The sequence below is a fragment of the Tenebrio molitor genome, chromosome 7, assembly GCF_963966145.1.
Source record: "Tenebrio molitor chromosome 7, icTenMoli1.1, whole genome shotgun sequence".
Classification (NCBI taxonomy): domain Eukaryota; kingdom Metazoa; phylum Arthropoda; class Insecta; order Coleoptera; family Tenebrionidae; genus Tenebrio; species Tenebrio molitor.
In genome coordinates, this window is record NC_091052.1 from 15197947 (window position 1) to 15210724 (window position 12778).

The following is a 12778-nucleotide window of genomic DNA, read 5'->3' on the forward strand; positions in this document are numbered from 1 at the left end:
CCCTCTTAGGAACCAGGATGGAGCCAACTCTATTTAATATACTAATTTTAATCAAGAAGGACTGTTTGAGTTGGTAATACTGAATTTTATTTTAAAATGGTACAACTGGAGGAATTTCCGATTTTTGATGGCTTGACACTGACAACCGCGCGTACTACTGGGAGCAAAAAAAGTGCAACATGAACGTCACTTTTAATGTGAAATGACCCTTATCTGTTTCTAACCCTACTTTGCATTGATTGACGTTGTCGTTAAGTATTGTAGGTTGTAGGGAATGAGTGTAAAGTCTGTTTTTTTAATAATCAATTGTCAAAGTGTTGTCAGGTTGGCAGAAAATTCGAAACAGTGAATTTTATAAATCACGTTTAAAACATTGACTTTTGAAATTGTCACCGATTGTCACATTTGACAATTTAAATTTTAATTAAACACGTGTCTTACACTCATAAACATATGCAACCTAACCTCAATAATGATCTAGGGGAAATCTAGGGTGAAATTGAGATAGAACTGGACCAAAAGTCAATGATTTTTAATATACAGTTTGGTCTTTAACTATATTTTGACGCTGACAATTAATTATTAAAAAAATGGACTATAAGTAAGCACGTAGTGAATATTTATTTAATGCAAAGTCTCAATCAAGATAAATCAAGAAGAGGGCATTTGGAAAATGAAAATAGGAGTATAAAATAAATTTTTAAACTGTCAGCTAGAATAGTGTCAAATAATATGTAAAGTCCATTCAAAAATCAAAAAACCACCACCTGTTGCTTTAGGTTGGTAAAATTTAAAAAACCCTAGGTAGATATTTTTTCATACTATGTTGGTAACTATAAAATTATGACATTTATTTGATTCAAAATAAAATTCCATTGCTTTGACTTCCGTTCATATTGTTTTATTAGCAGCACGTTTCATTTATTTATTGATTCTTATTTTTTTAATTAAACATGTCCAGAACAACAACACATTTAATAAACACTTAACCTCAAAATTACAATTCTGACCAAAATTTACACTAAACAGCGTTGCCGATAGTAATTATCGAGGAAAATGCGACGTTGGTGGTTTTTTGATTTTTGAATGGACTTTAGTAGTTTATTTAACGAGTTCGTGTGTAATTTGGGCTTTTTTTGGCATGAGTAGGCCAGTTTAAAACTCGAGTGAAACGAGAGTTTTAAAGGTCCACGAGTGCCAAAAAAAGCCCAATTTACACAAGAACGAGTTGAATACAACGGTTTTTTGTTCGACGAGCCCCTTAAAGGCTCCAAATCGCTGAAAATGTTTAAAATTAGCTTGACGTTTCGTTTTGACAAGTTATCAAATTTATCAAAATCCGTTCACACAGGAGAAAATTCTCAAATTCTGACAGTGTCGAGCAAAAAACCGTTTTATTTTACCCCTCGAACTGATTTTTTTTTTTCAAAAATTTTGCCAAATTTTTTAGTTTGCCTAGACCAAATACATAATCTGTTTCGTTCTTCGATTTGGACTTTTTCCATAATCTTTTACTAAAAATATCTCCAGAGCCACTCCACAAGGTCGCATGGCAACAAATCTGGAGATCTTGCTGTCTAGCCAGCATATTTGTCATAAATCCGCCGTATCAAAGTTCATCTGCTTGGCATTTTAATGACTCGAAAAAAGTGAATCGTCTTATTTATAGCTCTTAGTTTTTAAAATTTAAATCAAAATCTTCCAGTGCTAATTACTCTTCTTGGCCACACTCATTTTGAAGAGTCATCCTGTTCCGTTTGCGCGTCCTGTTCCCTATCAAACCTCTCGATCTGGAACAAGCCTCGTGTTGCGTAAGCCGGCAAAGAATGTGTTTTCAAATCGTTTTTATCAACGTGTCTGTCTTTTCAGGTCGAGATGTCTGGCCTCCTGATGGTAATAAACATCGACAACTCGGCGTTGGTGTAGGAAAATTGCACTTTGAATGACCCTCACCCAGCATTCGGACATGGTCCCTGACCCAATTCAAGCTGACGTATCTGCAGAAAGCTTCGAGATAACGCTTAAGCCCGGAAGAGCATCCAGCAATCATGACGAAACCATCGACTATCAATTATCAATTCCAGCACGACGTGATTCACTGGAACCAACAATAAAGTTTATCGGAATATCTTCGGAGCGATTCGATAAATATTTTTGTCGTCGTTATCGCTCGTAGTACTACGATGTGGTAGCAGTTTTGGGGGCACGAGGGCGAGGCGTGGTACCCGCCCCAAATCGACTCGACGCCGCCAAGAAAATAAACACGAAGATGTGTCGAAGGACGCAGGTACAACAAGTAAAAATGATGGAAAACAGTTGTCCGAAAGGTTAAGTAAATAAGACACTATTTCATAAATCTTGTAGATAAACGAGTACTATCACCACTTTCTAATCATTCATTTATAAAATGCCACACTAATTTTGTACCATTCTTGAAGAGTTCAGCTATTTATAAATCGGGTGATTAGTCGAGTGCAGCGGACCCACCAACTCACCCTTAATTTCCATGCAAAATTGAAACCGTCGTTGGGTTCTTTTGTCAGTGATGGTCAGTGCGTTATTCGTGAAGGTGGTCTTGAGCTGTAATGCCGTTAGGTGTTGACGCTATTCTGCTTTGAGTGGATCCACCGAACCGGTAAGCGGTCCAGATTGTAGCAAAGTCGCGATTTTAGAGACGATTTAACCAAAATAAATAAACTGGAAATTTTTATTATCCCACGAGCGGTGTTTATCCACGTTTAATCGTGTTTACGATTCGCACAAAACCACATTTTTAACAAATTTTCAAATATTCCAAGGTCCGATCGACTTTTCGTTTTAACTAGATGCAAATTATACGAGATCGTCTCAGACATCGCATCATCTAATAAAGCAACAAATCACTCCTACTGGTTGATCCGTAGGTAGCTTAAGAATTATTCAATCAGCATTGCCGTTTCCGCGTCCCAGTTGACGTTTTAAGGAGTCACTGTAAATTCGAATGGTTTTTCAATTAGCCGCCAAACATAATGAGATATCCATTTTCCTGGAAACAAGTGTTTCCACAATGAAAAGTTCCCATAGCGATACACATTCTTCAATAACCGACAAATTAACAATTAAACCGAGCGTAGATGTTGTATGGAATATTGTATGGGTTCCATGGTAACCTAACACTTATTCGAAACTTAACACCGAGGGTATAAATTACTTGCTCCAAGTAGAACGTCGTTGCAGGTCAATGATGAATGTGCCAAAAGGGTGGATCAAGATGTTGTGTTTGGTCGCCGCGATTGGACAGATTTCGGCGAACATAGACTCGAAGGAGTACTTTTGCGGCAAGAAATTGGTCAGGACGTTGACTGAATTGTGTTCCATTTACAACAATCCGACCTATGGTGAGTACAGTTAGTACCGGGACGTGATTTTCGTATTAATTATGCTCAAGTCGTCTTCTAAACGAGCGAGACGAGGCGATTTATTTTTAGAGACACGGTACGACTTCATTTTGGAATTTTCCTACGCCCACAAACGGTACTACTTTATTTTTCTTGGCAGTGGGACAAGCGCGACATTCTGAAGTGTACGCTTTCTGAAGAAAATTTAAAGTAGTACCAAGTCGTACTTTATTTATTTTTGGTACCGAATATACAGATTAGGTACTATTTTGCGTTTCTTATCCATGGTAAAAGCGTAACACCCGATAATGGTACCTGTTGAGATGAAAATTGCAAGTGGTACCGTCGCATTTTAAGATTTTTGTCGTAGAAAATACAATGCCGTTTAAATTTTAACACGTCAAATATACCTAGTTCAGCACTGGAAAGACTAAAATACTACAGTACTTCAAGCTGTCAAATTTTGTCAACGATTGATAAATAAAAGTGTATGTCAATTTTTAGTTATCCTGTATATAGGTAGAGATATTATTTTATTTATTCCGCTTTTTAAAATTTTTGTTATTGTAATAAGTGACAAAAAAGTCAAGGCTTCTTTCAGTTCAGAGATCAAGGCACAAGACATGATTGTTTTTTGCAAATAGTACCAGATTAGAAAATTTATCTCGATTTTTTTTGTTAACCTCTCAAAATGATTTTTCATTCTTCTAAATTTAATTCCAGGGCAGATTTCGTTGATAAATACACGAAAACACTTTTTCACTGTTATTTTCTAAGTGGTACCTACTCTGTTTTCAAAACACTCCATATCGTTTCCTTGTTTTTTTTGAAAACGTACGTCTGGAATTTCATTTGGTTTAATCAACGAAATAAATTCGACAAGAACATCAATTCGTTGTTTTGCAAGTGGTACCAAATCTTGTACAGTTCCAACCAAATAAAATTATTGCAATCATTTTGTCTCAATTTTTTATAATTACCTCCCAAAAATGAAGTTTTAGAATCATTTTGAAATTTGTTTTAATAATTTAATGAAAGACAATTTTTTTGCTATGTAGTACCTACCAAATTTAAAATGTCTCAATTTTTTAATCATCTTCCACATTTATATTAAATATTAGGAATTTTTATTAGGAATTTTTAATTGTACTATTGTAGAGCAGGTTTCGCTGATAAATGTAATTTTTTTGGATTTTGCAAATGGTACCGTGTTTTGTCGAATCAATCCGTATAATTTTTTTAGTCCAAAATTCTCTGTGTAACTGCTTGATTTCTTTTATGATATTCTAGAAACTTCATTGGTGGAATTGATTCCTCTGATAAAAACTTAGACCACATTGATTTTACAAATGGTACCAAATCTTCCAAAATCTTTAAATCAAATTTTCCACGTCATATGGTGCTTGATTCCTGCGAACCATTTTTGACATTTTACTCAGGTTAACCAACTAAACAAGTCTGGAAGTTAAAAAACAAAATATAGGTATATACAGGGTAATAGGCTACAAAAAGGTCTAATAAATTTACGTATAGCCCCAAGGGCTTCAAGGCCACACTGTCAAAATATTCTTTTTCAAATGGGAATACATATTTTTTTTTTATTTTTCACTTTAGTATAATTGCATGATAACTCCTAGGATACGAAATACGTAAACATGTCCATAACAACCGGGGAATAAAACAGAACGTAATAAGAATAAGCGGGCGTAATAAGAATAAACGGGCGTAATGAATTCATAACGCCCTTATCAATTCATAATTGCAAAGATGCCAATTTTTTTTTTTTAAAGAACACGTATAGTGAAAAATAAAATCTTGTATGCACCACGGCGTCACCGAATGATTACGCCCTTGGTGCATAAATAGCTTTTACTATGAATAATGTATCACAAGTATACCTAACTTACATACCAAAAATTAAAAAAAAAATATTTAAAAACGCTACTATCGTCTACGCTAAAACTACGTTCTGCGCAATCCCACATGTTATTATTTGTCATTTGTTTTTCCAGCCAACTGAATTTGGTTATTACATTGTAATTAATGCGATGCATTTTGAAAGGTTCTCGCTCGGTGTTCGTCATTTGTTTCCAAAAATTGTTTTATTTTTTTAATTTCTTTTTACTTTGAGGTTATACTTGTGATACATTGTTGTTTTCAGAATAAAATTCTCTATCGGAATTACTAAAAAAAAGTTTGACAGTATGACAGACAATTTTGACAGTTTAACCTCGAAGTCGTTGGGGCTTTACGTGAATTTAGTAGACCATTTTATAGCCTACTCACAACCATTTAATTTGGTGTATAGATAATTAAAATCGTCCGATAAATAAGGGAGCTATGGACTCGTCTTTTTTTTGGGGACACCTGTATATTTTTGCAAGTATTGGGTGATTCAAAATGATTGTGGATAAGTATGTCAACTATGAACGAAAATTTATGTGGCAACTGTGTGGGTGGGGTAGAGTTGACATTTGTGTGACATTTCATAAGCGTGCATTTGATTTTTTATACCATTGCACATTGCTTTAACAATTTTCAAAATTACGCGACTATGAACTGTCAACTCTATCCTACTCACACAGTTGCCACATAAATTTTCGTACATAGTTGCCAATGTTGCCATACTTATCCACAAGCATTTTGAATCACCCAATAGTATCGTTTTTTTTTTTTCAACTTGAATAATACAAAAAATAATTCCTCTTACATTTTTTAGAATTATTTAAAACTAGATTTAAATCCGTCAAAGAAAGCAACAGCATTATTTTATAAATCACTTTTTGGAAATGGTACGTAGATACCGAATTTTGCACAATTTTGAAAAAACGAAATGTGATTTTTTTGACTCATCAGACAACATAGTCCTCAGATTATCAGATAAAGACACAAGACCCCACTTAATTTTTTTGCAAGCAGTACCCAGTACTTTCGAATCCTCAGCCAAAATGTATCTTTTTTTTTTAGCTCGGAACAGGTTCCGCCGCCAAATCGTCGACGAGTGTTGCAGATCTCCTTGCACCCGACGGTACCTTGTCCTGTACTACTGCTCTGAAGCAAAGAGGTTAGTCTTGTTCCCGTCTCTTTGACAATTTACCAAGGTGGTACTTATTGCAGTTCGGTCGTCAGCCTGTTGAACAGGACAAAACCGGAGAACTCCAGCAAGCAGGAAAAGACCGGCCGCAGCGAGCCCTCACCTTCCGAAGAGAGGAACAGTCTGACTGTAGGTAGAACCCTCGGAACTAACAATGTCCCCTTCATGCTGAACCCCGATCCGCTTGCATATCGTCGCAGGTTAACGCAAGGGCGACGCAAATGCGTCTGCAGAAAGCGCAGGGCAAAGGTGCAATAATCGATTTCATTAAAGACGGTCTGCTTCGTTCGCACCGCAGCGCAGCGACGGTTCAACCGCATCTAACGCTTCGTAACTCACGCATGCACATGTATACGCACTCTTAGTGTCACGCCATTCGCATTAAACACGCTAGAATATACACAGGGTGATGCATTGGTAGCTTCTGGCGGATGTCGGAGGGTCTTGACGGATTGTTTCACGTTTTTAGAGGATTAAGAAGTTGAGGAGGATGCAATCGCCCAGGAATATGATCCACAATCCGGTGCCTCCGGCCAAGCTGGGGCACGTGGAGCACTCCCAGAGGCCTTTCTACGTGTGGAAATTTTCTAGAGTCTATTGAAAGAATCCTTACTACATAACCACCGATCGATCATTAATTTATTTTTTTCTTGCTACTCTGTGATTTATTTTAAAGTGTTTAGTTAAACGCAAATTGTGTATTATCCTAATTTTAGTATTTTTGCGAATCCTGTTCGGGCAATTAATATCAATCCGGCCTTGTATTCTTCTAATTATAAACATTTAATACTGTTTAGTACAAATGGATGGGTGTTGGGCATTAATTACTCTACAGGATCTGTAACGGACAATTCCTTATGTAAAATGTTTATGGCATTTATGACTGATTCATTCTATGTGTTCGTATGTGTCTCTGTATCAATAAATAAATTTAAAACAACCGAATTTGTCACAAATTTTGATATTTTCAACATTTTTTTGTTCGACGAGCCCCAAATCACTTAAAATCTTTAAATTAGCTTGACGTTTCGTTTTGACATTTGTCAAAATCCGTTCACACAAGAGAAAATTCTCAAATTCTGATGGCAATGACACTGTCGAACAAAAAATAAGTAAACTCGGTACAGGTTGCAAAGACACACTTGTCATTTGCAACAGCACTTTTATGGCATTAGGCATTTGAAATTACTTTAAAACTGTACTTATTTGGAAAATATTCAACCCAAACTATGATTTTCTGGTCCCTTTGTGCCTTTATTTGGTTCAGAAATATGAAAAAAATGCTGTTGCAAATGACAAGTGTGTCTTTGCAACCTGTACCGAGTTTAAAGTTGACTCAAGTTGCAAAAAACCACTTGGCATTTGCAACAGCATTTTTTCAATATTTTTAAACCAAATAAACGCACAAAGGGACCAGAAAATCATAGTTTGGATTGAATATTTTCCACATAAGTACAGTTTTAAAGTAATTTCAAATAACTAATGCCGTAAAAGTGCTGTTGCAAAAGCAAAGTGGTTTTTTGCAACTTGAGTCAACTATAAATCCAGTTTGAATTGGGTAATCTAAAGGCGGCCTTACACCAAGTCAACAATTGGCAACATGTAGCACTAAAGTTGCCGGTCATTACTAAAGGCGGCCTTACACCAAAGCAACAATTGGCAACATGTTGCCTGCAACATTTTTTAGTAATGTCTAATGTTACTGGTCATTACTAAAAAACGTTGCACGCAACATGTTGCGGTAATCTTGTAGTTTACGTCGCCCAAACTGCGCATCTCATACGCGCAGCCCCATAGACTCTGCATGTTGCCAGATGACATCAGATGATAATTAGAATTGAGCGCGTCTTTTAGTTGGATGTGTACGACTCCAATACGTTTGTTAATTGATCTGTTTCCCTGGTTTAGTGTGCTTTTTTTTAACTTTGTTTCGAAACAATGTGTGGTAAAGGGGCTCCTGGATAGAGTATAATTGTATAATTAAATGACCGTCACGTGATCTTAATTGTGAATTTTCTCTTATTCGATACAAATAAATAAGTCTGGCAACGCAATACACATTTAGCATGGTGCGCGAAGCGATGCACAATTTGGGTGACGTAAACTACAAGATTACCCATGTTGTTTCCTTGGTGTAAGGTCGCCTTTTGGCCGCCTTGAAAAATGTTGCGTGCTACATGTTGCCAATTGTTGCCTTGGTGTAAAGCCGCCTTTAGATAACATTTATGACAGGTTGTCATATAAAGTGTGATTGCCAACCTGAAGCCGATAAATTCCCAACATTCAGTATTTGACACATTTGACATTTGGTGATTTTGACGTGCAAGATGTCGCGTCAGCAACACGACGACGAACTATTTGAAATAAGAAATTATTACTACATAGGTAACTACCAGCAATGCATAAACGAAGCACAAAAGCTGCGAAAGGTAAATATTTTAAAACTTGACTCTTATGTTACGATATTGAGGTTATGTGTGTTGCAGCCCTCAACTCCTGAGGTGGCAATCCAGCGAGACATCTACACGTACCGTTCTTACATGGCCCAAAACAAATTTCTTGTTGTCCTCGACGAAATCCAGTCGTCGTCACCCGACGAAGTACAGCCGTTGAGGTTGTTAGCGGAGTATTTGTCATCGAAGCAAAAACGGGAAGCCATCGTCGGTCAGCTGGACCAGAGAGTGGCAAATAACGTCGAAAACGACACTTTAGCTCTGGTGGCTGCCACGATATACGTGAATCAGAATAATCTGGAAGCTGCATATCGTGTGCTACATGCGTGTGAAAGTTTGGAAGCTGTCGCTTTCATCATAGACATACTGTTAAAGATAGATCGCGTCGACTTGGCGAGGAAAAAATTGAAAGACATGCAAGAAAAAGATGATGATGCCACTTTAACACAACTTGCACAGGCATGGGTTAATGTTGCTAGTGTAAGTAGCACAAGTAGTGGTTTTGAGAATGCTGTGGGATAAGTTGTGTTTTCAAGGGTGGGGAAAAATTACAAGATGCCTATTATATTTATCAAGAGCTTGTGGATAAATATGGAGCGACTCCACTGCTCCTTAATGGACAAGCTGTTGCATTTATTGGTCAGGGAAAATATGAAGAGGCAGAAGCAGCACTTCAGGAAGCTTTAGATAAGGATGCTAATTATCCAGATACTTTGATAAACTTGATTGTTTTGCACAGACATATAGGAAAGTCACCTGAGGTAAAGACAGACAATATGTGTTCAGGTGGTAATTAATGAGTTTTGCATTTTTAGATTGCCAATAGGTATTTGTCACAGCTGAAAGATGCACATGCAGATCATCCATTAATAAAGGATCTGAAGCAGAAGGAAAATGATTTTGGAAGGATTTGTCAGCAGTATGTCCCAACAGTTACAACTTTGCCAGCATAATGATGTTGACTGGTAGAAGTTATGTATTTAAATTTTTCTTGGAAGATTTTTCCATATTTAATCCAAAACAAGAATAATTTTTTTCAGCGAAGGTGTATTTTTCTTTTCACAACTGCATTTAAATAATACGCAAAAATAAAGTTTATTACTGTAAAAATGATAAATAAAATTTTGATTAGTGATTTGCATACCATCTCGCTAATTATTATTGGAGCTAAGAGGATGATTCTAGGCTCGTTGGATTCTTCTCGTTGTCTTGATTAATTCTGTGTAAACTAATTGGCCAGAACAAACCCGCAAAAAACCCCGTTCTATAAGCCTAAAAAGAACTAAGCAACATTTCGTAATAAATTTTTTTGTTCGACGCTGTCAGAATTTGAGAATTTTCTCCTATGTGAACGAATTTTGATAAATGTCACAACTTGTCAAAATGAAACGTCAAGCTAATTTTAAAGGTTTTAAGCGATTTGGAGCCTTTAAGGGGCTCGTCGAACAAAAAAACGTTGTATTTAACTCGTTCGTGTGTAAATTGGCCCTTTTTTGGCACTCGTGGGCCTTTAAAACGCTCGTTTCACTCGCGTTTTAAAATGGCCCACGCGTGCCAAAAAAGGCCCAATTTACACACAAACTCGTCAAATAAACTACTATTGCACCGCGTGATTCACCTCTTGAGCTGACAAAATTGTAATTGCAAAGCAAAAGTGGTCAACAATAGAACTCGACAAAAGGATTCCATTGCAGCAAGAATTATCGCAATAGAGCCACTTTAAAGAATGTTATTTGCAAAAAAAATGAGTTTTTTGCGATCGAAAATGAAAGGACCCAGGTATAATTTTTTCGGTTTAGAAAAAACGTCTTGAGGAGAGGAATCCAATGGTGCAAGATTCATCGTGACATGTTGCTTAATAAGGGGGGTATGGCCGTTTAAATATTTTTTCAGGCGAAAAATCGAAAGTACAGTGGTTGCAAAAAAAAACGGAAACTGTCATAATAAAATTCATGCATTTTTACAATTTTCGCATAGTGTGAAAGATAGGTTAGGTTAGAATTATTTTCAAAATTTAATGATATTTTAAAAAATTACAAGTAATCAAGAAGGACTGTGTTAGTTGGTAATACTGAATTTTATTTGGAGTAACTTCCGGTTGTTGACAATGATAGCCCAGTGCCACCACTGCCACCTTTACTTTACTGGCACTGGATAGCCGCATTATGACAAAAACCTTTTTAACATTTAAAATTTACTTATTTAAAATTGTTTTCACGCTATAACACGATATTTTCATTGGGATGGTACCGCGCCTTCAAATAAATTCGGAATTAGAGTAGGCTGTGATTTTATTATGAAGTTGGTAACATGCAATTTTTAAAGGCACAGCAGTGACCTTGGAACGTCTATTACCAACCGTTAGTAGACAAAGTATACAACGTGTCTCAGAAATAAGTACTTACATAAATTTTAACTGATAATAGAACTCGTTAATAGCAACAATATATTTTTTTGTTCGACACTGTCAGAATTTGAGAATTTTCGCCTGTGTGAACGGATTTTGATAAATTTGACAACTTATCAAAACGAAACGTCAAGCTAATTTTAAAGATTTTTAGCGATTTGGAGCCTTTAAGGGGCTCGTCGAACAAAAAAACGTTGTATTCAACTCGTTCTTGTGTAATTTGGGCTTTTTTGGCACTCGTGGACCTTTAAAACTCTCGTTTCACTCGAGTTTTAAACTGGTCCACTCATGCCAAAAAAAAACCAAAATTACACACGAACTCGTTAAATAAATAACTATTTCTCGTAAACCTTATAGGTAGTTATCCAATTAAAATTATTGAAAGATTTGGTAAAAATTTCGTTACCCGCTTATGAGGATTACTTGCTTCGCCGATGCCGATAAGCGAACAACAAAAAACAAATGCAAGAAAACTTTCACTTGTTTCTTGCTGCGCCCGTTGCTGTAACGTATAATGATAAGATTGATAAGGGTGGAAGAGAAAAAAGAGAATCATATGGTGGATATTAAATGAAAACAATTTTAATAATAAATATTTTAAACTGACCCTAATGAATCGCTCATACCCAAATAATGACAAAATCCGTAAAAATTCCCATGAAGTTATTAGAATAATCAGTAAACACTAACCATTACAAGAAGTGTTCAAAGTGACCGCCGTTATTGTCAATACAATAACGAAGGCGCCGATGATTCTTCCACTCTTTCTAGCATTCTTCTGTTTTTGTGAATTGTTGTGACGCATTTTCCACCCATTTTCTTAAAACTTCAATTGTGTCACCTCGGCCGCAGAGCGGAAAAACTGTATTCTTAAAACACTATGTTTTGCGTTGATTTTACAAAAAATATTATTTCACGGTCACTTTCTTTGGGTCAAATAACTAGAAAATGCGAGTAAATAGACAGCTCGTTAATTTTTTTGGGGGGGGGGAATACTGAAATGAAAATTATATTTCGAAAAATGATACATAAAAATTTTGTTGTTCTTAACGAGAACTGTCACTGGTTAAAATTAATGTACTTATTTCTGAGACACGTTGTACAGGGTTATTCTAAATGATTGTAGTCGAAGTAGGCGTGAAGACTGAATGTAAAATTTATGGTTGCCGCTCCACATAAAAAAAACATCAAAATGATGTGAATAAGTGAGTACACACCGTTCACACACGGGAGTTAAATTGGGTGCAAAACAACTCAATATTTTTAAAACTGATTGCAAAACAACTCAATATTTCTGGATTCAATCGTTAGTTTAACAAAAATAAATAAAAAACTCAATACCGCACTTTTCACCCAAAAAATGACAGTGACAGAGACAAAACTGACAGTTCACATGAAAGCGGCAAAAATGTAATAACATGGGCATGGCCTACTTCGACTACAATCA

At 36.1% G+C, this 12778-nt stretch overlaps 2 protein-coding genes across 3 annotated transcripts; both read left to right on the forward strand.

Annotated features, from left to right (window-relative positions):
- The first annotated feature begins 1688 nt into the window (after positions 1-1688).
- LOC138135216 (uncharacterized) lies at positions 1689-7416 on the forward strand. 2 transcript variants are annotated; one of them, XM_069053894.1, is made up of 6 exons: positions 1689-1811; positions 1870-2327; positions 3217-3377; positions 6345-6441; positions 6495-6600; positions 6941-7416. In XM_069053894.1, exons 3-6 carry the CDS (start codon positions 3221-3223, stop codon positions 7070-7072), a joined length of 492 nt encoding a protein of 163 aa, XP_068909995.1. In that variant the 5' UTR covers positions 1689-1811; positions 1870-2327; positions 3217-3220; the 3' UTR covers positions 7073-7416. The 2 variants fall into 2 exon arrangements, with proteins under 2 accessions (XP_068909995.1, XP_068909994.1); XM_069053893.1 differs by lacking the exons at positions 1689-1811; positions 1870-2327 and adding an exon at positions 2396-2635.
- A 1323-nt stretch (positions 7417-8739) lies between these two features.
- On the forward strand, positions 8740-10065 carry epsilonCOP (coatomer subunit epsilon). Its single transcript, XM_069053686.1, has 4 exons — positions 8740-8900; positions 8958-9404; positions 9461-9685; positions 9740-10065. The coding sequence occupies exons 1-4, from the start codon at positions 8799-8801 to the stop codon at positions 9875-9877; spliced, it is 912 nt and encodes a 303-aa protein (XP_068909787.1). The 5' UTR covers positions 8740-8798; the 3' UTR covers positions 9878-10065.
- Positions 10066-12778: the final 2713 nt, after the last annotated feature.

Bases quoted from the DNA above. Each gene is read 5' to 3' on its own strand.
- epsilonCOP (XM_069053686.1), top strand. From the start codon at position 8,799: ATGTCGCGTCAGCAACACGACGACGAACTATTTGAAATAAGAAATTAT. The intron at 8,901-8,957 runs GTAAATATTTTA...TGTGTGTTGCAG, and splicing joins AAGCACAAAAGCTGCGAAAG to CCCTCAACTCCTGAGGTGGC. The intron at 9,686-9,739 runs GTAAAGACAGAC...TTGCATTTTTAG, and splicing joins ATATAGGAAAGTCACCTGAG to ATTGCCAATAGGTATTTGTC.
- LOC138135216 (XM_069053894.1), top strand. From the start codon at position 3,221: ATGATGAATGTGCCAAAAGGGTGGATCAAGATGTTGTGTTTGGTCGCC. The intron at 3,378-6,344 runs GTGAGTACAGTT...TTTTTTTTTTAG, and splicing joins TTACAACAATCCGACCTATG to CTCGGAACAGGTTCCGCCGC. The intron at 6,442-6,494 runs GTTAGTCTTGTT...TACTTATTGCAG, and splicing joins TACTGCTCTGAAGCAAAGAG to TTCGGTCGTCAGCCTGTTGA.